General features: G+C 42.7%; 1 protein-coding gene across 1 annotated transcript; it reads left to right on the top strand.

Annotated features, from left to right (window-relative positions):
• Positions 1-1,359: 1,359 nt before the first annotated feature.
• LOC118368409 (chloride intracellular channel protein 4) lies at positions 1,360-26,319 on the top strand. The gene is made up of 6 exons (XM_035752477.2): positions 1,360-1,813; positions 19,029-19,138; positions 21,643-21,768; positions 21,907-22,013; positions 23,056-23,237; positions 24,691-26,319. Exons 1-6 carry the CDS (start codon positions 1,745-1,747, stop codon positions 24,853-24,855), a joined length of 759 nt encoding a protein of 252 aa, XP_035608370.1. The 5' UTR covers positions 1,360-1,744; the 3' UTR covers positions 24,856-26,319.
• Positions 26,320-27,257: the final 938 nt, after the last annotated feature.

Below are 27,257 nucleotides of genomic sequence, written 5' to 3'. Positions count from 1 at the left end.
GTCACGTCACTGGCCATTTCTGAGAGGATTCTAACGAGATACATCTCAGGCCCTTCTATACTGCCACCTACTGGTTGGATGAGTTTAGTAGACGCCTCAGGCAGGCTCCTCCAATGCCAGGGCCGTCACATCCAGGCCTAAACAAAACGCCAGGGCGGCGTGTCCTAATTTCTGGTCCTGAAAAGAGAACCTCCGGCCAGTTTATTTTCTGCACTGTTCAACCAATCCAGTAAATGTGGAGGAGTTAAGATCGACTGTCGCCTGGTTAATGTTCAAAAGCAAAGGCTCTCTTCCACTTTCCCTGAAAAACGGTTTTGTTCAACCCCGCAGAGGGTGCGTCGGGCCTGACACAAGGACCAAACTACTGACAACTCACGATATGAACCGTACATAGTGTCACTTGACGAGCACTGTTTTCCCACGGTCCTGTTAAAGTTACGGCGGAGGGAGTGGCTAGCTATGACCCTAGCTCTGCAGTTATGTTCGTGTTACATCTGCTATCCAACACAACAGATTACACATACATGTGAAGCTAAAACGTTGCACATGAATTATACTACAATGATAGTTTAAATGAAAAATAAATAGTTTTATTTCCCTTTTGACCCACATTTTAATCGCATAGACAATCAGTGGAAATCCAGAATATCAAAGTGTCAGTTAAACACAAGCATTACGATCCATACTAAAGTCCAATACCACAGATAGAACGAGATTAAAAAATATATTAAAAAAAGATTTGGTCACACATTAATCCTGCCATTTTCATTCAACACTGAAAACTCGCCCCACCAGTAGGTGGTAGTATAGTCAAATCATTGAGGGGTCCTGGTATTGGAGATGGGCCTGCCTGAGAGACGATCGGCCTGCGAGTGTCTGCAGTTAGACTGTATTGACTTTAGATATAAATATTGGGAATAATGGACAGCACTATGTCTATTGCAATGATATTGTATGTATATTGAATTGGCCCATGTTGACTCTAATGCTTTGCTTCCCACTGTGTTTTATTGTTTTTATTGATGTACTTCTGTCCTTGAGCTGTTCTTGTCTATTAATGTTCTGTAGTATGTAATGTTTCATGTTTTGTGTGGACCCCAGGAAGGGTAGCTGCTGCTAATAAAATACCAAATACCAAAATGTGCGGCCAGCGTTTGGAACTGGCTGTATGCATGCACTTTTTTTAAAGTCACTGAAAAGGTTTTATACATTCTGCCCACACCTCTACAGAAAATTTAACTATTTTGCCATTGTGCTTTCTTTTAGAAACGGTCATGGCCCAGTTCCCAACATCTACAAATCATACAGTAAATGAGGGCGTTTTTGCTACCATAAAAGGTGACTGGAGGGCGTTTTCCATGCGGGGTTGTAACGGTCATTCACGAGGCAGAAATATAGTGTGCCTCTGATTTATCAATGATTATGTTGCGTGCAACAGTTTGATAAACGACACTAATTTGTTGTGCACGGAAATCCTGTAGAGATACCGAAGAGTCAAAGGGAGCTGTTCTGCAACATCTAGTTTTGTGGACGGGCTGCACCAATAGCACACAGCTCTTGCCATCTTTGTGCTTGACTTTCTCCTCCCACCACTCTTGTGTGAGAATTGCAGCGAGCCACCAGCCTAGGAAAATCGGTTATCCGAATACTCCGTGGAAAGGGGGTGGCAAAGAAGAGCGATTAGGCTGAAGATACCCGTTTGGTGTCGATTTAGTTTGGAAAAGTTTATAAAGTTTAGTTCACAATGTCTTTGTCTGTACCCCAGAATGGAATCAAGGCGGATAACGAGCCCGTTATCGAGCTCTTTGTGAAGGTACGTTCCAGAATAGATTCTCCAGCAAGGCTGTCTGCCGCAATGGGAAAAGTTTGTTCTTGACTGTATTTGTCTAAATAAAAATTTAACGTAGATATTAGGCCTAAATTAACAAATGCAATTAGTCGAGCACGTTTTTGGGGGGGATATCGGTATAAAGTAAGACTATAAGCTACTTTTCTTTCTTGGAGTGCATAGGACAGTGAATACGTGTGCTGTCGTTATTGATGTACCATTTGGTTGTATTATATTGTTGCCATTTGCTTTCAAAAACGGTTTCTTGAAGTACTGAGCATACAGAAGTCAATTTGTCTTTCAAATTGCGTAGGTGATCAGTTTTCCCAAACGTTTACGATTTTTAACAATTCAAATATAGGTTAGTTTGAGACCCTCCCAAAGTGTGGCCATGTGAGTTTGTCAGACTTAGGGCGGATACCGCGGCTGTGTGCTCTTCCCATCATCTTGAGGAGAAGGAGACAAAGCATCCATCCTACTTTTTAAGTGTGCCTCGATTTTATGTAAAACTAAGCGTGAATTATACATGCTAAGATTAACGATAGTTTATTAACCAGCGCGACATTGTAGCATACTCTATCGAAACGATAGTGTAGCACCGCAACCGGGTGGTCGCACGCTGGTCGAAACAATGTAGCCGCCCTATTGAAATACAATATTTCCAGCCTGTCAAAAAGGGGATATCTGTAAGGGTTGGAAGGAGATGGGAGATGGGATATGGATGAAACACTTTGGATATTTGTCAATTGGAGAGTTGGAATATATTTACAATTACTGGCCTTTTGTCCTGTTTAGGTTGATAATGGTAGGGGCGTGGTGCAAATAACTGCAATGAAACAGACTTTCCCCTGAAGTTTATAAGAAATTGGTGACCCAATATCTTGGCAATTTGACAGAAAAGACTCAGAATTATTTGGCTTCCGCACTTAAATGTTTCCTTTTTCTCCCTATTCATGAGGATGCCCCCCCTTTAGTTGGCATGTATTGGGGATGAAGAAATACAGCTTGTTGTAGTGATGGTGTCTGTAAGGAAGCTATAGATAGCTCTTTGACCTTGCATTTCAATATTGTAAAGTTACTCAATTGAAAAAGGTATATTATGCACTAGAAAGTTTGGGACATCACAGGCTGATGTCTGACCTGGAATAAAACCTTAATGTTTTATAGGGTGTTTCTCAATGTGCATACTACCAGCTCCACACTCTCATGCTCCAAGTGCATTCTCCAAGGATGTTCTCTTGAGTAAGTTCTTGTTTTTTAATTGAACCTTTATTTAACTAGGCAAGTCCGTGAAGAGCATATTCTCATTTTACAATGACGGCCTACTCCTGCCACACCCTCCCTAACCAGGAAGACGCCGGGCCAATTGTGCACCGCCCTATGGTACTCCCGATTGCCGCCTGTTGTGTTACAGCCCGGGATCGAACCAAGGTCTGTAGTGACGCCTCTAGCACTGAGATGCAGTGCCTTAGACTGCTGTGCCACTCAGGAGCCAGCTTGTTAGCTAGCTTGTTAGGACAAGGGTGTGGAGAACGCATTAAGCATATAATTGAGAAGCACTCACACTCCCCCTACTGTATTACCTCACGCTGCGTCTCCCCATTCACTGAACCGTATTCCAGCCATGACAATGGCAACAATAGAGACTTAACAAGATGTACACAAAGCAAACATTTGACTTCATAACTATCTGCTAGCTACTGTATATGTGAATAGTAATAATGCAGCTAACCAGCTAGTATAACAGGCAAAAATGACCTAAAACAAATGTTATCCAAGGTCCATTCTTCGTGGGTAGCTAACTAACAATTCTTTGTGCCTATCTGGCTAGTTAACAGTAGTAGCTAGCCAGTTAGCTCTTATCTTACTATGGGCTTACTACAATGAGTGTTGCTGGCAGGGAACCATGACAAAATTAACACAGCATGTATTTATTCACGTAGAAAGATAAAATATTGTACTCAGGCAAGATATGAGATGTGAATAGGCAACATTTCATTCTCAAGACTGAGTATATTTTCTCTCGCTTCAGCTCCAGTAATGGCCACTGTTGATTTCAAGAGAATTTGCATAATTTTTACGTGGTTGTGTCATATTTCCTTGTATACTTTTTGTTGAAGCTTGCATCGACGCATGCTAATCTGGAAAGCTTTTTATTTTCCTCTGCTTGTTTGGCAGAGTAGGAGAGAGAAAACAGGGTGAGGTGGTGGAACCCCAGTGGGGTGAGGGTTTGGGGGCCTGAATTAAATGAGGAAAAAAAACTTACACGAGGCCTTGATCTTGAAACCAAGCTTTATTGGTGATGTAAACTCACTGCCCCCCTCTGAGCAGTATTTCACTGGTGATTATGATTGTCTCTGGTTATGCTGTTGACAGTGTGATCTAGATACACGTGGCTCTGTTCTGCGTCAGGCTACAGTTCCCTTGATGTGCCATTGGCCCATTTTTAAAGTCCCTGTCTCGTGACTGTCGAATTTGTATAATCTCTTTATTTTCAACTCTTAATTTTGCAGCTTTTCTCTTATTGAATTGAACTTTGACATTGTCCTTTTTGCCAATGGATCTTTTTGCCTCAGTGGATAGACATTAACTCTATCTGCCCTTTCCCAAAAGCATTTGGTGATTGACCCTAAGCCAGCCTGCTTGGAGGACATAACCTTGGGGTACTGCGTGTTATGAGTCAACCTGCGCACCATTAACAGGGAGGTGATAGCTACCTACCTCAGTCAGCCATCCCTCGCTGCGTACAGGAACAGTTACATCATCCCAGGTGACTTTATATGTTGCTACAACCGCTTCCCAGCCCAACCCTCTCTTGTGCTATGTGTGCTCTCTCTGTAGTGCTTGTGTACACAAGATCGTCCCCCATTGTCAGTGTTTGTTTCTATCAGCGTGTGCACACAGCAAGGGAGACTTTGATATGTGGCACGTTCTCTCCCTACATCCTATCCATTGCTCTGTGTAGAGGCAGACATGTAACTCACCCATTATTTATGCTCCAGGATGTCCATCATTGTTCCCGCTCTGCTGCTTTAAACACAGGCAGACGTCTTAGGCAATGAGGCAGGCGTGCACGTTGCCATAGGCACCACACAAACGGTGGCTACTGGGAACAGCTGATAAGGCTCACTGTGTGCTCTCTGCATGGACTGGCGTAGTGGCTCCTGATCCCCATTCATCATCCTGCTAGCGTCTGAGGGGAGAGACTTTAGTGCCTTTTGAAACTAGCTGACCCACCTAGATTGTGATGATGATATGAGGTTATTGCCCGCTTTAAATCTCCCTGCTGCAGTGTGTACTGTTGTCTTACAAGGTTTCTATGGAAACAGTTTTGATTGTAGAGGTGAGTTGTAGAACCCTTGTACCCCTGCGACTGTAGCCTGTCTGGTGCCAGTCTACAATTTGAAAATCCATCAGTAAAGAGGATTATTTTTGTCTGCTCATAGAAGCAATACAGTTTTATATTTTTATTTATCAGGGGTGCTGCAATTCTATCCATTTTGCCGTGGGGTGGAGATACTTATTTGCAGTTTTAAAGCTAGTTGCCTGTAATTCTACACCATTTGCCATGCCTTATGCATTGTTAACATATCTGAGTGAGAGTGACTAACAAAATCGAAGCCCTGCGTGCCTGGTTGGTATTCGGCCATGATAACTGGCTAGATTAATTTAACTATCAAAATTGTTAGCTGACATGGCTAATTGAGTGACTGTCAGTAGCTAGGTTTCCTTCCAATTGGCGACAGTTTTCAACTCTACCAATAGTTTTGTCACAAACTGTTACGTTGTATCGCAAATGTGCTTACTCTGGCAGGCACATTTGCGATATGCGCTCTAGCCAACAGCTCATAGATACTGTGCGGTTAGGCTAGTCTACATGATGAGATTATTATGGACAAAAGAAAGATTATTTGTCAAACGGCAGTCAAACATCGCTCATCGTGTCACCAGAATAAGACTGTCGATATTTATATTGGAAAAGAGCATCAAGCTCATCGCTGTGCACTTTCACCACCCTGTGAAGTTCATAATTTATTCAATCTGTAGCCCAATAAACTGCATGGTTTTTGGAGTCGCAGCGGGAGGACCACACAACATACAGTAGTAATATGGTGTGACTCTAAGTTTACTTGAATATGATGGTTATATCAGTATTTGCGCTTAATTGTGTTTCCGCTGCCATTTATTTTTACAGACACAAAAAATCCCATGTCGAACAAACAAATTATCCATTGGCGTTTATAAAATTGTACCAAAACTTCCTGTTTCCATCACAACTGTTTGTCCCCCCCCAGTATGACTTTACTCACATAACCTGATGGAAATGTGGTTAGTGACTGACATAACAAGAGAAACTGCTGATACACAACTACATTTTGAAATTGCACTTTGTGTTCTATTCTAACTGTCAACAGTAAGTTGAAACCCGGATGGTGGGCCTACAAAATGGGGGCATGGGCCACAAGTTGCCCATCCCTGCTCTGTGGGTGTATGTCAACATTCCAATGTGTCATCTCTGCTAGTTTTCAAGTTGTGTACAGAGAAATTGGCATACTAGGAAATTTAACCATTCACAGCCTTCTTTTTACTTGCATTATTGCACATATTGCAAATGATCAGCAGCGATCATTTTGAATCCATTTTCACATTCACTCTGTTGGAAATGCTTACAAATTGGAACACAACCCAAACTAGCAGAGATCCCACACTAGAACTTATGATATGCCAATATCACGGTCTTGTTTTGTGCGGAATCACCCACTAGCTAAACGTTCTGGGTGAAGGCATTGTAGACTGTAAAGGTTTTCTTTGAACGCTGTGACAGATGGTGCTAGAGTAATGACTAAGTGATTAGGAAGTTCCTTTTAGGAGACTGCACTGTTCATCATATGCACTAATCACTTTGGTTTGACGCTCCAGCACTGGACAGGAAGTGTGGTAATCTTTCCTTGATGACCCACATTACCATAAGACTTGGGGCATCGCTCATCGATAGGCACACTAATGCACAATGACCCAGCACCCCAATATCATGCTAAATTACTGTATGGAACAAGAAGCAATACAGAACTCTGATAACTCCACATATGAAATCCGAAAGGACATGCTTTCATCTTTAGTTTGTATGCTGTCGCTCTGCCAGCAAGTGTGCCAAGGCTGGGATGAAGGCACACCTCCACCTCCCACCAATGAGGAAGGCATATAATCCAGGTATTCTATTTCCATGGATGAATGCAGTGCAAATAGACATCGAAAGTAATCCATTCTTATGTCCCGTGGCTGGAAGGGGGTCCGTCTGTATTTTTGTGTTACTCCGAGAGAATCACATGGAAACTATGGTGACAGAGACCAATTATGTACCAGTCACTGGTTTTTAAAGAACCCCTTGCAGGGATGTCCACCCAGGACAAAATCCTAAAGGTCAACACACTTCTCCCTCAGTCTCAGGCCAGAGAGACATCACGAAAGAGCTGCTCACGTCCTACACTTTCCTCCCTGTACTGTATGGCTGTGTGACTCCATGTCATGTGAGATATGCCATCATAGGATAATAATAGTTTGGTATGAGAATTATTAGGAACAGCTTGTACACGGGCAAAAACAGGATATGTTTAGTTGACTTTTTCTTGATGTCTTGGCAACTCTGTCCTCTTTGTCTCTGCTTAGTCATGCCTTTCTGTTGTAATTGTCTAAAAATGCAAGATCCACAGTTTACACACTCTGGGTTAACCATCAATAAGTTGTTTGTGTCCCTGCAGTAACTTTAACTTGTGTCACAAGTATATACCCGTGTCAACTTGACTTCAGCTGGTAGCATTCTACATGTCAATCTCCATTTGCCACTTGTTTGCATAATTACTTTGAGTATAACACATTCTTTCTCCCCAGAGTGGCACAAAGGCACTCTGAGTAGCCCGTTTTTACATTTTTATATTTTTTATATAGTAAAATCAATATAGCAGTTTATTCTCTCCAAGCACTATTATGCTGCAGTCAGCATCATGAGTTGGGGGACAAAGATTAATGGTCTGTAACTGGTCTGTTGTGCAGTACTGTAGCGGTGAGAATGCTTCACTATTAAAAACTGTTAGGACTGGGCCTCGGCCAAATGGACACAGCAATGTAACACAAGATGAGGGGGGTATGATAATTAGGGCTGTCCACCCCCCCCAAAACCCAACTCTTTGTCGACCGAAAGCCAACTGTTCTTTCGAAAAATATGAACGTGTATTTTTTCCCGTATGGACACTCCCCATGTTTTAAAGAAATGATCAAATCAACTATATGCATTGAGCTTATGGTTTGATGAAATAAGAAAAATGCATCGAGGGCGCCAGAAATCTGGTTATCTAGAAGAGGAAAAACATTAACCTGAGCCAACTATTTTCCTCCTGCTGGCTTTGGCAGATTCTGCCATTACTCTGCTGAAGTTGCAGGTAATAGTCTACATGAGGAGTCTGCACCCTTTCTCATGTGGAACGACCATTTATCTTACCATTTCTACCGATCTGCGTGTCAATCAAGGTTTTCACATGCACAATTATAAGTATGTCTTCATATCTCAATCATTGTCATGTGGTTAATAAAAATATATACTTTTTAGGTAACTCCTATTGCCAACTATGTAAAAATAGCCTACATAAAGCAAATAAATAAAAACATTGCAGCCTGCAGGTAGAAAACATCCTGATTTTAAATTTTTAAAAATGATTTTAAAAAAGTGTGTGTATATTCTATAAGTCACATTGGCTGCACATGGCCTGTCTGCAATGAATTTGAAACATTGTATCAACTTCTTGGTCCAGCCCAACCTTGCCTAGCAGACTTGCAACATTGTATAACAAATTCTGGGCCCTCAGTTTCCCATGCCAGTGAGCTTGGGATAGACACAGCTGTAAGCTATTTGCGCCGCAGCACTTGACTTGGGCAGGAGCTCACTGGAGCTGAGTACCAGCACCTCATTTTCTAGTGCTTGAGCTCCTGTTCCTCTTATAGAATATTAGCTCAAAATTATTGTCCTGCACCTAAAATATATAACCGTAGCAGCACCCAAAATGAGTACCGGAACCTATTTTAGTCCATGACATTTTCCACTTTCACGCTGAGTGGTTATCGAAAGGGAGAGCGCTTGAACATTTTTCAAATGCATTGAGACTTGTAGTTCTCAATGGATGTAAAAACTGTCTTTGCTTGCTGTTTGAAGTGAATATAATTAGAAATACTATCAGATCCCCAAATCGGCACATAACGATACTACCGGTCAAAAGTTTTAGAACACCTACTCATTCCAGGGTTTTTCTTTATTTTTACTATTGTCTACATTGTAGAATAATAGTGAAGACATCAACACTGAAATAACACATGGAATCATGTAGTAACCAAAAAGTGTGAAATAAATCAAAATATATTTTATATTCAAATAGCCACTCTTGGCATTCTCTCAACCAGCTTCATGGGTTAGTCACCTGGAATGCATTTCAATTAACAGGTGCCTTAAGTTCATTTGTGGAATTAATTCTTTATGTGTTTGTGCCAATCAGTTGTGACAAGGTGGGGGTGGTATACAGAAGATAGCCCTATTTGGTTAAAGACCAAGTCCATATTATGGCATGAACAGCTCAAATAAGCAAAGCGGAATGACAGTCCGTTACTTTAAGACACGATGGTCTGTCAATATGGAAAATGTCAAGAACTTCAAAAGTTTATTCAAGCGCAGTGGCAAAAACCATCAAGCGCTATGATGAAACTGGCTCATGAGCATCCCCACGGGAATTGAAGACGAAGAGTTACCTCTGCGGCAGAGGATAAGTTCATTAGTTACCAGCCTCAGAAATTGCAGGCCAGATAAATGATTCACGGAGATCAAGTAACAGACATTTCAACAACTGGTTAGAGGAGACTGTGTGAAATCCAGCCTTAATGGTTGAATTGCTGCAAAGAAACCACTACTAAAGGACACCAATAATAAGAAGAACTTTGTTTGGGCCAAGAAACAACAAGCAATGGACATTAGACTGGTGGAAATCTGTCCTTTTGGTCCAAATGTGCGTTTTTTTGTTTTTGTTTCAACCGCTGTCTTTGAGAAGCAGAGTAGATTAACGGATGATCTCTGCATGTGTGGAGATTTTTTTTGTAACTTGGGTGCTTGAGTGCTGGACCTCAGGTGTAAGGAATCTACTCTGAGGGCAGGCAGTGTAACCCAATTCAATCCCATCTGCTTATGTTTCACATCCTGCTTTACACTGGTAAAATGAGCGATAGCGAGCCATGCCTAGTGTAGTTCAAATGTCAAATGAGGCTGGTGTTGGTTTATGGTGATGGTGCAGGCTTTGCTGCCATGTGTACTAACACCTATAGCACAATACTGGAGCCAAGGGGTTGTTCAGAATGGTCTGGACTTCAGTAGTCTTTTGAGGGAATCACTACATTTAGTGTTAAAGTTGCCTCTATCAGATTGACCCGGCCAGGGCGGAGTTTGTGTTGGAACACGCACTCTTTAAACAACTGCCACACAGATCAGCAGGAATTGTTTTAACTTTACTTCTCCTGCACACACCTGTCTGTCTTTCTCCCTTCTGTCTTATTTCCTTCCAACTTTACCTGAATCATGTTTCACTCAAATTCATACCTGACTTTATATTTTCTATGTTTATTCTTAACCTGGAGAGAGTAATTGGTCACGTTGTTGATGACTCGACGTGAGCTAAATCTTATCCCTCTCCACCCCTTGGTTAGTGTCCCAAAGAAACTTTCATGTTGCAAGTTTTAAAGTCCTCTACCTCTGTCAGCCTGTCTGTCTGGGAGACGTTAGGTTTCCACTCCATGTCGTCCACATGAGTCAGAGCCACACCAGGGTTTGATGCATTTCCTTTCCTGTAGGGCGAGACTCTACCACCACCATCATCCATCTGACCACAAACCTAGCCTTAGCCAAGTCAGCATCAGTCCCTTCCCTTCAAAGTAACAGCCTTACATCAGCCATCCCAGCCCAACTCTAGCCATCCCAGCCCAACTCTAGCCATCCCAGCCCAGTCAGTCCCAGCTGCCCCAGTCATCCCAGCCACACCCAGTTTGCATGCTTGTCCAGCCTAGGGGAGGCATGACATAACCCTTCCCTGAGGACATTCCGCCTGTGTCATGGGGCGAGAGGAGGGCAGCGGAACACTTGTTGGCTGACCCCCACCAAGCTCCTTATTTGGTAAAAGTGTGGCCTGAACTCGAGCCCACCCAATTTAGAATGTTAACTGTGAGTGGAGGGGAGGACATGGCTGTCATGTTACTAAAATTAGGCCTGGATCAGACAGGGCAGAACTCTCCAAAGGAAAAACAATAGACGTGTTACCAGTCCTGGTCTGAAGCGTTGATCAGCCACCACTCAGGTGGAGAGTTTTGGCCTCAATGATGAGGACTTTTTAAAAGGGTTAGATCTTTATTAAAGGCACTAATGATTAAAGGCACTGGTATTTTATACATTCCCTAAAGTGTGTTTGTGAGCGAGGGAGGCAGAGTGGTACAGCTCATGATTCTATTGCTGGGATGTTCTTAGCCATAAAATGTTATGGGAGGAAGAATACCCATTTTTTTTTTTAATGCCAGTTAAAATGCTGAGAAGCCAGCGTATTACAACATCCTGATGCTTAAAACCTACAGTGTCATCAGACTTGACATGCCTCAAGATGGTCATTATAGAAGTAGCTCCATAAGGGTGAACGTGATATCATGATCTGAGGTCAACGCAACACTGGTAACGTGGCTGTGCTTGTCTCCTGTAGATGGGTGAGGGAGGGGGATGACTGCAGTCCCATTGTGCTAGTCTCCTGTAGATTGGTGAGGGAGGGGGATGACTGCGGTCCCATTGTGCTAGTCTCCTGTAGATTGGTGAGGGAGGGGGATGACTGCAGTCCCATTGTGCTAGCCTCCTGTAGATTGGTGAGGGAGGGGGATGACTGCGGTCCCATTGTGCTAGTCTCCTGTAGATTGGTGAGGGAGGGGGATGACTGCAGTCCCATTGTGCTAGTCTCCTGTAGATTGGTGACGGAGGGGGATGACTGCGGTCCCATTGTGCTCCGATGGGCCTCCCTGGACCTTAAGTGACTTCGGCATGAGTCATCCTCTCCACTGGATGGACAACTGTGTCTCTGTGTTGACTCAGGTAGCCTAGTGGTTAGAGCGTTGGGCCAGTAACCGAAAGGTTGCTGGATCGAATCCCAGAGTTAACAAAGTAAAAATCTGTCGTTCTGCCCCTGAACAAGGCAGTTAACCCAGTGTTCCCCGGTAGGCAGTCATTGTAAATAAGAATTTGTTCTTAACTGACTTGCCTAGTTAAGTAAAGGTTCAATAAAAAATCTGTTTTTCTCTGTACTTCTATATCAGCAGCCTAATGTTCTAGTAGCATGTATTGCTTGCTGTAAGTAAAATAGGAACATTGGCACAATTTATTTGGAATATGATGCAATCATCAACATCTCCTGACTAATTTTAACCTGCAAATGAATAAGATAAATGAATAGTGCAAGGCTAAGTCATGTAGTGAATGATGGCCGACTTGTTAAGTAATATTTTTCAGTAAGTACTGTGGGATTGCAGTTTTCTTACCACATATAAAATGTGAAATTATGAGCACTGCCGAATATCTGAAAATGAAAATAAACGTACATCAGTGTGATCTCATGACCAAATTAGGTGCTGGCCCAAAATCATTTCTTACCTCATGAAATTTTATCGGTCATTTTTTTATCCAGTAACATGCACAGAACCGTCCACAAACAGTTTCTGCTGGTTATTCCCCAAAAGGAGCTCTCTATTCACAATGCTGAATGCAACGGTTCTGGGACACTGCTCAAAGCAATGGACACTTGAGAGAGAACAGTGTTGGAGGGCCTGTTACACCACTCAAAGAGACAGTTAACGGACACGACTAGTGTCACAGCTACTGTGTCTGTCAAATACCTCAATCGGATGGCTTATAATTTTAGAAAGTTTGTAGCTCATAAATATATTTAGGTAAATAATACATCTTATGGATTTGAATGTCTTGTTTCCTTTTTTGAATGTCCTTTTTTCTGTGGCTTTGTGAATATCTACACGACTTCACTGTAAATCAGCTTCTTCATATGCGTCTTAAGAGGGTTTCTTTGTGTGTTGAAGATACAGCTGTGTCAGAAGCAGAAATGCACCGCTTACAATCATCCTCATTTCCGGACTAGTTTCTGCCCCCTGCCCCTAGTGAGGGGCCCAGGATGGGGAGAGCACCAAGCAAGCCCGCCAATAATGCTTAGTTGGCTTGTGCTCTGCTTGTTTTTCCCCTAGACCCTTTTCACCCACTCTATTATTTTTGTCTCCCTTTTTCCTTAACTAGATTTATGCTAATTCCACCAGTCTATTTCTGTCTTCCCTCATTCTCTACCATTTCTCTCTCCCTCCCAACCTCCATCTCAGAGAAGGCAGGGCTGCAGGGAGTCTGTGGCAGTAGCAGACTAGGGCTTGGCTCTCTGCAGCTCTGATGTGTACCTGGAAGATCAGACAAGGCCTGTTTTTGATGTCTTCTTTCGCAGTCTGCAGCCTCCAGTGGAATTGATCCCTGCCATGTTCTGACTGATAGCCAGCCACAGTTTCTCATCTGTTCTACTATCTGAGCACGGGCTTTGCTTGAGCTCACCCCTAAAGCTGCTGCTCACTCCATTCATACAGTGCATTTGGAAAGTATTCAGACCCCTTGACTTTTTCCACATTTTGTTACGTCACAGACGTATTCTAAAATTAAATAAACATTTCCTCAGCAATCAACACACAATACCCCATAATGACAAAGATAAGTTTTTTTTAGACATGTATTCAAATGTTTAAACATACCTATTTACATAAGTATTCAGACCCTTTGCTATTAGACTGGAAATTGAGCTCAGGTGCATCGTGTTTCCGTTGATCATCCTTGATGTTTGTACAACTTGATTGGAGTCCACCTGTGGTAAATTCAATTGCTTGGACATGATTTGGAAAGGCACACCTGTCTATATTAGGTCCCACAGTCAGAGGAAAAACCAAGCCACGAGGTCAAAGCAATTGTAAAGCCCCTGAGACAGGATTGTGTCGAGGCACAGATCTGGGGAAGGGTACCAAAAAATGCCTGCAGCATTGAAGGTCTCCACCAACACAGTGGCCTCCATCAGTCTTAAATGTAAGAAGTTTAGAACCACCGAGACTCTTCCTAGAGCAATCGGGGACGAAGGGCCTTGGTCAGGGAGGTGACCAAGAACCCGATGGTCACTCTGACAGAGCTCCAGAGTTCCTCTGTGGGAGAACCTTCCAGAAGGACAACTATATCTACAGCAATCCAACAATCAGGCCTTTATGGTGGAGTGGACAGACCGAAGCCTCTCAGTAAAAGGCACATGACAACCCGCTTGGAGTTTGCCAAAAGGCACCTAAAAGACTCTAAACCCCTAAGAAACAGGATTCTCTGGTCTGATGAAACCAAGATTGAACTCTTTGGCCTGAATGCCAAGTGTCACGTTGGGAGGAAACCTGGCGCCATCCCTACGGTGAAGCGTGGTGGCAGTCTCATGCTGTGGGGATGTTTTTCAGTGGCAGGGACTGGGAGACTAGCCAGGATCGAGGTAAAGATGAACGGAGCAAAGTACAGAGAGATTCTTGATGAAAACCTGCTCCAGAGGGCTCAGGACCTCAGACTGGGGCCAGAGGTTCACCCATACAACAGAACAATGACCCCTAAGTACATAGCCAAGACAACACAGGAGTGGGTTCGGGACAAGTCTCTGAATGTCCTTGAGTTGCCCAGCCAGAGCCCGAACTTGAACCCGATCGAACATCTCTGGAGAGACATGAACATTGCTGTGCAGCAACGCTCCCCATCCAACCTGACAGAGCTTGAGAGGATCTGCAGAGAAGAATGGGAGAAACTCTCCAAATACAGGTGTGCCGAGTTTGTAGCGTCATACCCAATCAAACCTGATGCTGTAATAGCTGCCAAAGGTTATTCAACAAAGTACTGAGTAAAGGGTCTGAATACATATGTGAGTGTAATATTTGTTTTATTTTTAATAAATTAGCAAATCATTTCTAAACCTGTTTTCTTTGTCATTATGGGGTATTGTGTGTAGATTTATGAGGGGGGAAAAGACACTGTATTCTGAACATGGCTGAAATCCATGTCTTATGTCTACTTAGCATTTTATTCTCAGAGATGCCCTTCACATGGAAACTTCTGACATGATAATCACCTCTTTTATTATGGGCTGCTTGTCATGTGGGTCTGTCCTCCATCGTCATGGGAACAGTCACCATGTCATACTGTCATTCCTACCCCTGACACATTAACCAACAAGAACTCATCTCTCTGAGCAATACGATGATTTGATAGAAAACCTTTCATACACAGGACAGTAATGGAATCAATTGATCGAATTCAACCTTTTTTGAGATATTGAAGAACAGAACAGCAACTCCAGCCTCTAGCAGCAGGCAGATCAAACAGAGAACACACCGGACCTCCACAGCAAAGAGGGAGCGAATCAGCAGGGCACTGCTAGCTGGACACACTGCCTGGAACAGTCTGGAAAGTCCCCTGTTCAGTCATAGCATAACTTTAGGCCAAAAATGTTACATTTTAGATTTTTGGCTACGTTTAAAAAAATAAAATAAAATAAAAATGTTGGACATATTTCTAGTGGTGGAGGGGGACGTTAGATCCATGTGAAGTAATATGATTTTGTTCATGTTCCAGAAAGCCCGATCTTGGCACAGGTCCGTCAGTCCATAACTCAAGTCTGTGGTATGCTATTTTTAATTAGTTTATGCGTGTCTTTGATGTTGGAATGGGGCTGAATCTGAGAGGAGTTTTCCTCAAGATACCCTCTGCGCTGGTCAGAGGGAGAGGGGGCACAAGAGAGAAATATGAAGAGGATGGATAGGCGAGAGGATATCGACAGATACAAAGTGGCTGAAAAGTACACAGGATCCAAGAGGGAATGTGCAACCATTCAGTTTAGTGAAGACTTGTTACAGTTGGAGAGGGAAGAAATTCCTTTCGTCCCTGCCCTTCTGAATGGATGAATACTGGGCATTCTTCAGAATGGACTGGCTCTGAGAATGGCCTTCCTCTGAGCTCGCTGTCTGTATGGAACACTCCATAACCAGTTGTGTAAATCTGGGAAGGGGGAAGATTCGGACCATGTGGAAGACTGCTTGAGTTGATCCACTTAAGAGGAAAAAACATAATGAAGTTGGACTGATGTCAGAAAATACAGTTGTAGAGCGATCAATAGTGAGAGTAGCAAGATGTGAGTAGTATGGTATCGCTGTCAATGCCAGAAATCCAAGCACAAACTCGGAATGAGCTGGCATTAACTGAAAATACTCTATTTACTAGAGTGAAATCAAAGGCTAAAAACCTTTCTGGCTATACGATGTTTGCTTACACAAGGTCTTTACTCATGAATATTTTAATTTCACTTTCCAGTTACACTTGGATAGACAATCTGTTGATAAGCAACTGCTTGCTAAGGTTACGGTTTAGAATAAGGGTTAGGCTAAGTGTTACGTTTGGGGTTAGGATAAAGGTTACGGTTAGTTAAAATGTTACTCTGATAGTCCATCTGTAGACGCTCTACAAACGATCCAAATAAAATCTTGCCCAATTTCCTAATTTAGTAATTACTGTACACGTGTAACATATTGCATGAGGAGAGGTTAGTTGCATTAAACTCCTTCGTTGGGATCCAGTCTCTTCTTCTCTCCCACATCTATTACCCCACTCACTCGCTGGATACTGGCACTTGCCTGTACTGAAGAGCCCTATTGATATGGAACCACTTGAGGAGGGGGAAGTGGGTGAGGGGGAGTGTTTGCTAGCAGTGGTAGTTGGAGATATCTCTGGTGTGTTTTATAGGACACTGTCTGCCAGTGGAGTGTTTAGTATATTCTCCTCACTGGCTCCTTTTTACTGCTTGGGCTGGAGGTCTTTGTGTACATTATTCCAATGCACAGTAGTAGTTTGTCATACAGTGGAGGTAAAAGTAACAGATCTATTTGAGGAAGGGAAAATCCCCTGGGTGGTGGTGGATCTCTACTAGTGGGCAGTTCCTTGTCCCCCCTCATGTCCAGAGATGGTCTGATAACAGTTCTTCTAAGAACTAAATGTTGTTTCACAACTCAAAATATGTGAATGAGAAGCATGCTGATTAAGCACTGTCAGACATATCCTCCTTCCCCTCCCACTCAAATACATGTTCTAATGAAACGCAAGAACGCTGTCCTGCTCTGTCTTAGTCACATCTGGGGTTTGTGTTCCACTTGGCTGACTGCCAGTGTGGAAGAATGGAGGCTGCTGTGGAAGTGTGCTGAAGTGTTTGAGACAAAGGTCAGCCTGCTCTCTGGGTGTCAGGGAGCTAGTCTCAACTGTGTGGTAGAATACATTTCTGCTCTAAATAGGCCTGTGCTGGGTCAGTGTAGTAGAACACCGCTGGTCATTGGAAATTGTACAATCGAGGTCTGATGATATCAGCGTTCCAAGACCCTACTGCATTTAAGGCTCAACCTTGACTTTATTGCGATCAGCTTACAAGACTCATTTAGATCGGTCAGCCATGTTTGATTCTCTAACTCCATTCCAGTGGTTATCAAACTGGGGGTCCTGAGTGTGAAACATTAGTATTTTAATAGGCTTCATACACTAAGCATACGAAACATTAGCATTTTAATCAGCTTCATACACTGAGCATACGAAACATTAGCATTTTAATCAGCTTCATACACTGAGCATACGAAACATTAGCATTTTAATGGGCTTCATACACTGAGCATACGAAACATTAGCATTTTAATGGGCTTCATACACTGAGCATACGAAACATTAGCATTTTAATGGGCTTCATACACTGAGCATACGAAACATTAGCATTTTAATCGGCTTCATACACTGAGCATACGAAACATTAGCATTTTAATGGGCTTCATACACTGAGCATACGAAACATTAGCATTTTAATGGGCTTCATACACTGAGCATACGAAACATTAGCATTTTAATGGGCTTCATACACTGAGCATACGAAACATTAGCATTTTAATGGGCTTCATACACTGAGCATACAAAACATTAGGAACACCTTATTGGGTTGCACCCTGTTTTTGCCCTCAGAACAGTCTAAATTGGGGCATGAACTCTGGAAACTATCAGTGAAAAATCAAACAGCGTGGCAGTTCTTGGCGCACTCCAACCGCTACGCCTGACACCTAATACCATACCCCTTTCAAAGGTACTTAAATCTTTTGTCTTGCCCATTCACCCTCTGAATGACACACATACACAATCCATGTCTCAATTGTCTTAAAGGTTAAATAAGGCTTTTTAAGCCGTCTCCTCCACTTCATCTACACTGATTTTGAAGTGGATTTAACAGGTGAAAAATAAGGGATCACAGCTTTCACCTGGATTCACCTGGTCAGTCTTTCATGGATAGAGCAGGTGTTCATAATGTTTTGGACACTCCGTGTGTATTTGTATTTTATATTCATACCTTTGCCTATTCGATCTGGCTAATAGCATTGAACTATGGTACTGCACCAAATTCATGTAGGTTCAGAACCGCATCTTGACCGTTATCCAGATTAGTGACCAGAAAGCACTTGTTTCAGTCTGCTACAGATGCATCTTTACCAGAACAATGGGGTACCTGCCACTTTTTTTCATTGATCATTTTCATAATTCACATATGTCTGTAACATCACACTGCCTTCAATAATTATGGGATGAAGACTTAACATTCTGGTCACTGTATTATTTGTGAGGAAGAAAAAGGCTACAGACAGACCATGCTTTCTGTCCGATCCTGCTCTGGACTCCAGAGAAATTACATGATATCCCTAGTTGATATTGGTGGCAAACATGAATTACATTCATCTCAAAATGCAGGTGTAAAACAGTCTTTATCTTGCTTTTTGAAAATGCATCACCGTTAGCTATAATGACAGGCTACATTTGCGCAGAGATTGTTTGCGTGTACGGTGATTGAGGGGGTTGTGGATCAAGTTTGAGAACCACTTCTCTAATCAATTTAAGCCTGGTGCATTTTATTTGGTTTTACAAGAGCCTATCATACAAACGCAATGTCATTCGAGTGTCATCCGTTATCTGTAAATAATGCTGATGTAATCTGACCTTCTTCCCGATTCCTCTCAGGCTGGAAGTGATGGCGAGAGCATCGGGAACTGTCCGTTCTCACAGAGACTCTTCATGATCCTGTGGCTAAAGGGAGTGGTCTTCAACGTCACCACAGTGGACCTGAAGAGGTGAGGGAGAATGCACACCATCACGTTACACTAGCCTTCTCGCTCACTACACCACCACGTTACACTAGCCTTCTCGCTCACTACACCACCACGTCACGCTAGCTAGCTCATTTCCCCCAGAAGAGGTCTGCCTTCTACACTTCCTCTGCTCCTGGAGAGCCAGGGGAATGTTCTCTCTCTCTCGCTCGCTGTCTCTCAGAGCTTTTCTGGGCTCTCCACTAACACTCTGATCCAACCTCAAACATTTTCACCACCCTTACGGATTATTTGTTTTTCCCATGACCCTTTCCCAACCTGGAGAAATCTGGAAAATAAACTAGCTGCATTCTGGAGAGGCTGTTTGAGGTTGTGCTCACTTCCTCCCTAGATTTGGGGGTAAATTGTATTTTTCTTACTCTAAAATCAAAGCAGAATCTAAAAGGATCGGCTTCCCCTCCCAAAGTCATTTGAAGTCGATTTAGTCTTGGCTGAAAGTGCAGAAAAAGTTCTTGTCCATGTTCTGTAGAAGGCTGCCTGGCAGCTCCTTGCCCAACCATTATATTCCTCAATGCATCACCTGAACACTTCCTGATTTAGTTTGTCCTCTTCCCAGGCCAGGGCTATTACCATACAGTGTGTGTGATTATTTTCAGATATAGTAATGAACTTGATTTCCATGGGCCTTTTTTTAAATCATTGACTGACAGTATAGTATACAGGAGGCTCTGATGAAGTGTTGTAGAGGGTATAGCTCAGCCATGCAGATACGTATGCATCGCTTAGCATCTCTTCTCCTGAGAAATCTCAAACATTGCTACCTCTGTCACGGTTGGTCCTGTGGGTAATCTAGAGTTGGAAACAAAACAAGACTGGGTAGTACACAGAGCAACCTTCTCTTTTTTTAAACATTTTGAAGCACAGGGAAGTTGTCTTTGGCTATCTGTGAATGTATTTGCATATGTATCTATAACTGTGTGAGGGTGTGTACGAACGAGACGAGCTTCCAGAGGTCTTGTAAAAGGCATTGGAGGATGTCCCGCCCACTTCAGTGTCTGTTTTTCCCTCTTTTGTCAGACATGTCTTTGTTCAGTTCTGACCACATACTGCTTTGACCTTTAACAAAAAATGACTGATAAAGGCTTCACATTTTCCACACAGTAGTGTGTTCACGCTCCAGTCAACAGAACGAGGCAAAGTATTGCACAAATGTATTTAATCCTGTTTTGTCGCTGTATGGAACTCGAGGACAGTACATTTTTTAACCTTTAATGTTATGACCTTGCTTTGGAAAACTGTTCAAAAAGCCTGTTTGGCTGAATTTGAGTAACATTTTAGTTATCTTTTTGAGATTACACTTACCCCCTCCCACTGTTCCTTAATGTTGCCATGGGGCGAGGGTGCTTCCTGTGCTCATGCCAAAGGATTGAGGTCACTTCCTGTTTTGGTGCCCCTGTGACTAGTTGGTCTTACGAGTCTGTTTCACAGCTCCCCTTGTAGGGAGACCGTAATCGCGGTACTTTGCACATACCTTTGGCCTGCATGTGACGCGGTCTCTATGGCTAGATTAGTGGTAGGCTGTTCTCTGCATCAAAGTTAATTTGCGCCTCACTTTGGTAAATTTTGCTCTGACATGACAACCCTGATAACTAACTAGCAGACACAAAAAAAAAAGTATTCTGCTTTTTACTTTGTCATTCTCTTTTTTTTGTGGCTGATTATGGAACATGACTCGGGGCTACATGCTGTTGATTGGTCATTCATCACTCACTCATTATGTTCTGTCTGTTCATCTCACCTCCCAGAGACATCTGGAACAAAACCAAAATATCACTGTGGACAGAAGAATGGACATGCGCATACATGACCCTGTTGAAAATAAAGTCCAACCCAGGGTGTGTGAGGGGGAGGACTGTGGAAGGCCAGAGTGGTCTGGAACAGTCTAGCATGGGACAGGGATTTGTGTCCCGTCTATTGGCCACAGCCCCCTCCACTGATCTGCAATAGAACTGGGCCCTGGGAGACACAGAATAACACTTTAATGGTTGATGATTTTAAAGAGTAGATAGACTAGATGGATTATAGGGATATAAAATGAGTTTGAGTATAGAACTTTATTATCCCTAGGGGAAACTTGGTTTTGCAGTGAAGTCATCTGTACAAACAAGACAGACATTTCAACAACATCAAGGAGAGGGAAAGGGGGATACCTTGTCAGTTGTACAACTGTATGCATTCAACTGAAATGTGTCTAATACATTTAACCCAACCCCTCTGAATCGGCTGCCTTAATCGACATCCACGTCATTGGCCCCTGGGGAACAGTGGGTTAATTGCCTTGCTCAGGGGCAGAATGACCGATATTTACCTCTAGGATTCGATCCGAGCAATATTTTGGTTGCTGGCCCAACGCTCCTATCTGCCAGGCATTCTCTTAATACAGTATAAGATAATAATTTGTCTGATTGGAATATTTACCAGTGCGTTGTGACATGCCCACTAAATCCCCTCTCTTCTCTGCTCCCTAGGAAGCCTGCAGACCTCCAGAACCTGGCCCCAGGCACACACCCTCCTTTCATCACCTTCAACGGGGAGGTCAAAACCGACGTCAACAAGATCGAGGAGTTCCTAGAGGATGTCCTCAGCCCGCCCAAGTGAGTCGTCTGGTCTGGTTGGCAACAGCATTTCACATCAGACTGCCTCCACGAGTAGATACCTACGATACAGTATACTCTCTGATTGTCAGATCTAACCAGGTGGATCATCGGTTTTGTATGTGTGTGAGTGTGTAGGTTCACCAAGCTTGGCACCAGACACCCTGAGTCCAACACAGCTGGGATGGACATCTTTGCCAAGTTCTCAGCGTTCATCAAGAACTCCAATCCAGATGCCAACGAGGGTGAGCTTTCCATCCCTATACGATAGATAGATGTAGTTCCAGGTTACTACTCAGAAGTCAGTGAAGAAGCAATACTTAGAAATGGAGTTACACTGGTGGTGCAAGAAGAGTTCTGTGGTTGCTAAGCGACAGTGGTAGCCTGAGGTGATTGGTGGCTGGGTGAGAGTGGGGGTCTGACACGGGAACACAGGGCTTTTGTTCTCTGGGGTGGCCTCTCTGTCCCCAGGCCCATTCCTTCCCCTGTCCCCTATGTCACCTGGCTGGGCTCTCTTAAAAGAAACATCCAAACAGCCTGGTAAAAACAACCGAGAGAGATGGACGTGAGCTCAAAGCACCTCTCTTACCTATCATATTGTGTTGTGACCATGGGAAGACATGATTTGGACACGACAACAGATGACGGTATACTGTAGCTTTGCCACGGTCATATTGGCTAGTGTTTCTCTGTCTGTATGCTATGTTAATCTGTTTTATGACATGGAGTATCAGTTCATGTCCTTTTGGTATCTTGGATGGTATGGTTTCTATTCTCCACCCTGCTGTAATATTGACCCAACCGTGATGGTTGGCTTTGAATTCCTTCTGGGCTATGTCAACACCACTGCTGACAGTCCTATCTGAATGATAAGCATGCCCTGTTTATAAGACTTTAAAATGTCAAACGCATGCCTCGTCACACTCTCTCCAACTGGCTACATACTCTACAATCAAATGAAATCAGTAGAATTTGCTCAATAAACCACAGTCCAACCCCTGCTATCTATGTTGGCTGAGTGGACCATGCCTTATTTGGGGTCTCGAAGAAAATGCTAAAAACTGTCAGTGAGGAATGTCTGAAAGTACTTATGCACGGCAGCTCTAGTTCTGCCATCTTGCTATGAAATGCTGCCCTCTGCTGTGTGTTTGCTGTAGTGTCTGTTTGGGAAGGGGTCCAGAATATTCAACACAATGCAGGCAGGCTGGTTTGTGAATGCTATAATGCAGTTGACAGTAGTTGCGATAGTGTAATGAGAGATGATGAATGTTCCCTTTTGTGCTGTAGGTCTGGAGCGTGGGCTGTTGAAGACCCTGCAGAAGCTGGATGAGTACCTGCGTTCCCCACTGCCTGACGAGATCGACCACAACAGCATCGAGGACATCAAAATCTCCACTCGCAAGTTCCTGGATGGTGACGAGATGACACTGGCTGACTGCAACCTCCTGCCCAAGCTGCACATCGTCAAGGTGAGACTGAGGGTATCAAAACAGGATATTCTACACACATTAGCAGAGTCCATGTAGTCCATGAGCCAGACCCCCAAATTTGGGCCTTTGGGCTCACTTGGGGTTACAATGTCTCATAGTGAGTTCTTTGAAGGGCTATGGTCCTAGAGTTGGAAAATGTCTGGTAGTCGTTGCGAGAAGTGGAGCTTTCTCCGGTTATCACGTTCTTCCCTCCTTTCCCATTCGTTTTTCCCTATTACTGAAGTTGTTGGTCACGTGTACCCTTTTTAACCATGTGCAATTGGAAAGTTTTGATTCACAACTATTCATCAGAACAATTTTTCTGAATGTTCAGGTCAACAGAACTTTGACCTTTGACCTCTAGAATTACCCGTATACATTGCTTTAAAAAGGAAACCCTGATACATTGTTTGACAAGTGATTCTGGAAATATAACCAACTTTGAAAGCCACAGCTACAACTATTTAAAAATCACCCATATTATGCCACTGACAGAATAATTTACGTTTAGCCATAGAATTCCATGAAGTGGGGCAGTTATGTTTTTGTATTGTAACTTTGGTGATAGAGGCACCACATTTCACACAAGCTGCTAAAACAGTTTTAAAAATAAATGAAAAGATTTGTAGATACATGGTCATCCCAGGATTCACACATTAATCACACAGAAGTATTTTTCCAATATGGCCACCAAACAATTCAATAGGGTCTCGTTGGATCATGACCACGCCTGCATTAAATATTATTGTAGTATGCCAAATATCTTAAGTTCATAGTGATGTAGAATATATAACCAAATGACCCAGGAGTGTGTGTGAGAGCGCTGAGAGCTGTTGCCAGAGAATGTATGTTAATTTCGCTTAGATAAGCTGCCTCCAATGTCGTTTTAGAGAATTTGGCAGTACGTCCAACCGGCCTCACAACTGCAGACCACGTGTCACCACGGGCAAGATATGACTTTGGGAAACCCTGGTATAGGCTACTGACATTGTTTGTCATAGGGTAAAATCCATATGGAGGGAAGAAAGTGTGATAACTAGAGACTGTTCAAAATACTGCACTGCTGTCATACATACTGCCACATTGTCACCCCGAATCTATTATTATTTGTCACATGCGCCGAATACAGCCTGTGTAAACCTTACTGTGAAATGCTTACTTACAGAACTGGTTAGGAGCCCGTCAAACGGCAGCCATCTCCCCCGGCGCCGTTATTCCCCAAGTGAGCCTGACCGACTATTATAGTGATCACTTATCAAAGCTACCTTTGATAAGGTAGCCCAATGCTGGAATACTGCTGTTTGCAAAAACATCTTATGTATGGGTATCTTGGAAGCATATGCCATTCTGCGACCAAGTCATGTTGTACCACTCTTTGCCTGAAGAGGGACACGTTCTCTAGATGTTTGTTCTGAGACTAACTCACTTCATCAATATCCACCTCCATCCACAGGTGGTGACCAAGAAGTACAGAGGCTTTGACATTCCCAAGGACATGATGGGCATCTGGCAGTACCTGCAGAATGTCTATACGCGTGAGGAGTTCACCAACACCTGCCCCAGCGACAAAGAGATTGAGATCGCCTACCAAGACGTGGCCAAGAGGCTGGTCAAATAGGGCTACTCCATGCCCCCTCCCCCTAGCACTGGGACTGGTCTGTTCAGACACGAGCAAGAACTATGAACGACCTTTCCTTAGCTCATTTAAAGCAAACCTAATGCATAAATATCTGATCCTTCCGTTCCCTTTTTATTTTTTGGAAGATTTCTTGAGTACATGAATCTCAAAGGTCCGTTGGTTATTGCTTTTTTGTTTTCTTTTGGTTATGATGATTGTTTCGAGGCGTCTGACTGGCGAGTTGGTCGAGCTACCTGCCAGATTGGATGCAGGCTAGTGTGTATCCGAGCTTATCAGTTTTGGAGGGCCATCGATACACACACTATAGTGGCCTTCCGGCTGACCCTCTGTTTCCACAAGGGAATATGGTCACAAGCGTTTTTTTCCCTTCTGTTGTCTGTTCAATATTGATTTGCATTTCATGCTTGCTATGAAAGTAACCATTACAAGACTGATTTTGTGTGTTGGCGAAGGAGTTGGTTTAAACAGTGTTGAAAGCTTCAGTGTTTTTGGCTCTAGAGAGTAAATGAGGGCAGGTGTCACTGCATGTACTGCATTAGACGCTAGGCCAAACCACAGTTGACATATCAGCGCGATATGCTTAATTTTACTGTTGCGTTGCTTGAGTCAATTGGTATAACTATAATACAGGTAAGGCTACCTGTTGTCCACGTTCTGATACCATTTACTCCATAACCTTGTATGTGGACACATGGGTGCAAACATCCATGACACTTATGCTACCTGAGCTCAGTCTACAGTCGGCTCAGATGTGCCAGGTCCTTAGATTAGATGTTTTCAGCTCAGAACAAGGGAATTTAAGATGCGTGAAATATTAGATACTATGTAGCAAACAAAACCAACCATTTTTAGACTTGTATGGGAATACAAACTGTCCTTCATCACTGCATTGCCTCATATCACTGCTCCATATAGACACTGACACTCTTGGCAGTAATGCTCAATTTGCCCAAAATGAACATGTTTTTTTTTCGCTCTCTGCTGTACAGTACGAAGGGAAATCTTTAGCTTGTGTTGTGCTGTCAGCAGTGGTAGTTTTCTATTCCACTTCAGTCACCGAAAAGGGGACATTTTATTCGGGTCTCACTGTGGATTGAATGTCTCCTGTTATCTAAACTAAGTGATGTAACAACAACACACTCTCCATCGTTCTCCTATCGCATACAGAAGATCCCCAATCAGCCATCAGAAAAGGTGACACTAAAGATATTTATGAGGATAGGTCGTCGGGGAGAGGAGACCGGTGATGTTGTGACTGTCATTTAGGATTTCATGTTCTCATTATTTAGAATGCTTTCAACGGTAGTGAGTGTATTCTGTCATAGTTTAAAAATGCTTTAGTGTGGATAAAGCAAAAATATTTTTTTGTTTTTTTCTCCCCTTGTTTTGCTATCCTTTCAGACATTTGTTGTAATACAAATTTGATAAAAGGATTTGTAAATATTTGTTTTGATTATTCAGAGTTCAATGTGTAAATTGTATACATTCATTGGTTGGTTTGAATTGGGGGGGGTTTAGTACTAGAAGACATCTCCTCTGGCCTGATTTGTTTTCTCTTGCTCAGACGGTTTTCAAAAATCACTGCAATTATGACATGTGTATGTCAATTTCAGAAGAAAAGATCCAGGCTATGTCATGGCTTTAAAAAAAAAAAAAAAAATATTGACATTATTGAAAAACCTATTATTGGCACTCTGGTTTCTGGGTGTGATTTGCCTGTGGGTTGTTCCAGAAAAGAGGATCAATGAGTTTTAACCAGCTAACTGTCATAAAAATGCAAAAATAACCATATTTTTGAGGAATATAGAATTGGCATGCTATAATTTACTCATTAATCAACAACCCATATTCAAGACAAGTTAAGCTTCCTAAATGAATCAGGCAATCAAGATATATTTAACTGCTTATCATAGTTAGCTGGCTAACTATATGATCCTGCTTTCTGGAACACCCTTCTGGGCTAATGACCTGGCGGCCTACAGTTACTGTGTATGTCCTTGTGCTATGTTCAGTGGTGTAAAAATACTTTCAAGTATTTCTTAAGTTGTTTTGGGGGTATCTGTACTTTACTATTTATATTTTTGGACTACTTACTTACATTCTTAAAGAAAATATTGTGCTTTTTACTCCATAAATATTTAGTAGTCATTACATATTGAATGTTTAGCAGGACAGGAAAATGGTCCAATTCACACGCTTATCAAGAGAACACATGGTCGCCCCTACTGCCTCTGATCTGGTGGACTCACTAAACACATGCATCTTTTGCAAATATTGAGTGTTGGCGTGTGCTCCTGGCTAGCCATAAAATATATATATATATATATATATGAAAATGGTGCAGTCTGCTTGGCTTAATATAAGGATTTTAAAATGATTTA

Source organism: Oncorhynchus keta, chromosome 35, assembly GCF_023373465.1.
Source record: "Oncorhynchus keta strain PuntledgeMale-10-30-2019 chromosome 35, Oket_V2, whole genome shotgun sequence".
NCBI classification, from domain to species: Eukaryota; Metazoa; Chordata; class Actinopteri; order Salmoniformes; family Salmonidae; genus Oncorhynchus; species Oncorhynchus keta.
Note: the sequence above shows the minus strand (reverse complement) of the source record. Positions and strands in the feature narration are given on the sequence as shown.

What these genes read in the sequence shown, in the direction of transcription:
- LOC118368409 (XM_035752477.2), top strand. Translation starts at nt 1,745, where the DNA reads ATGTCTTTGTCTGTACCCCAGAATGGAATCAAGGCGGATAACGAGCCC. An exon ending in GATGTCCTCAGCCCGCCCAA is followed by an intron (nt 21,769 to 21,906) that starts GTGAGTCGTCTG and finishes GTGAGTGTGTAG; the next exon opens with GTTCACCAAGCTTGGCACCA. An exon ending in CAATCCAGATGCCAACGAGG is followed by an intron (nt 22,014 to 23,055) that starts GTGAGCTTTCCA and finishes TTTGTGCTGTAG; the next exon opens with GTCTGGAGCGTGGGCTGTTG.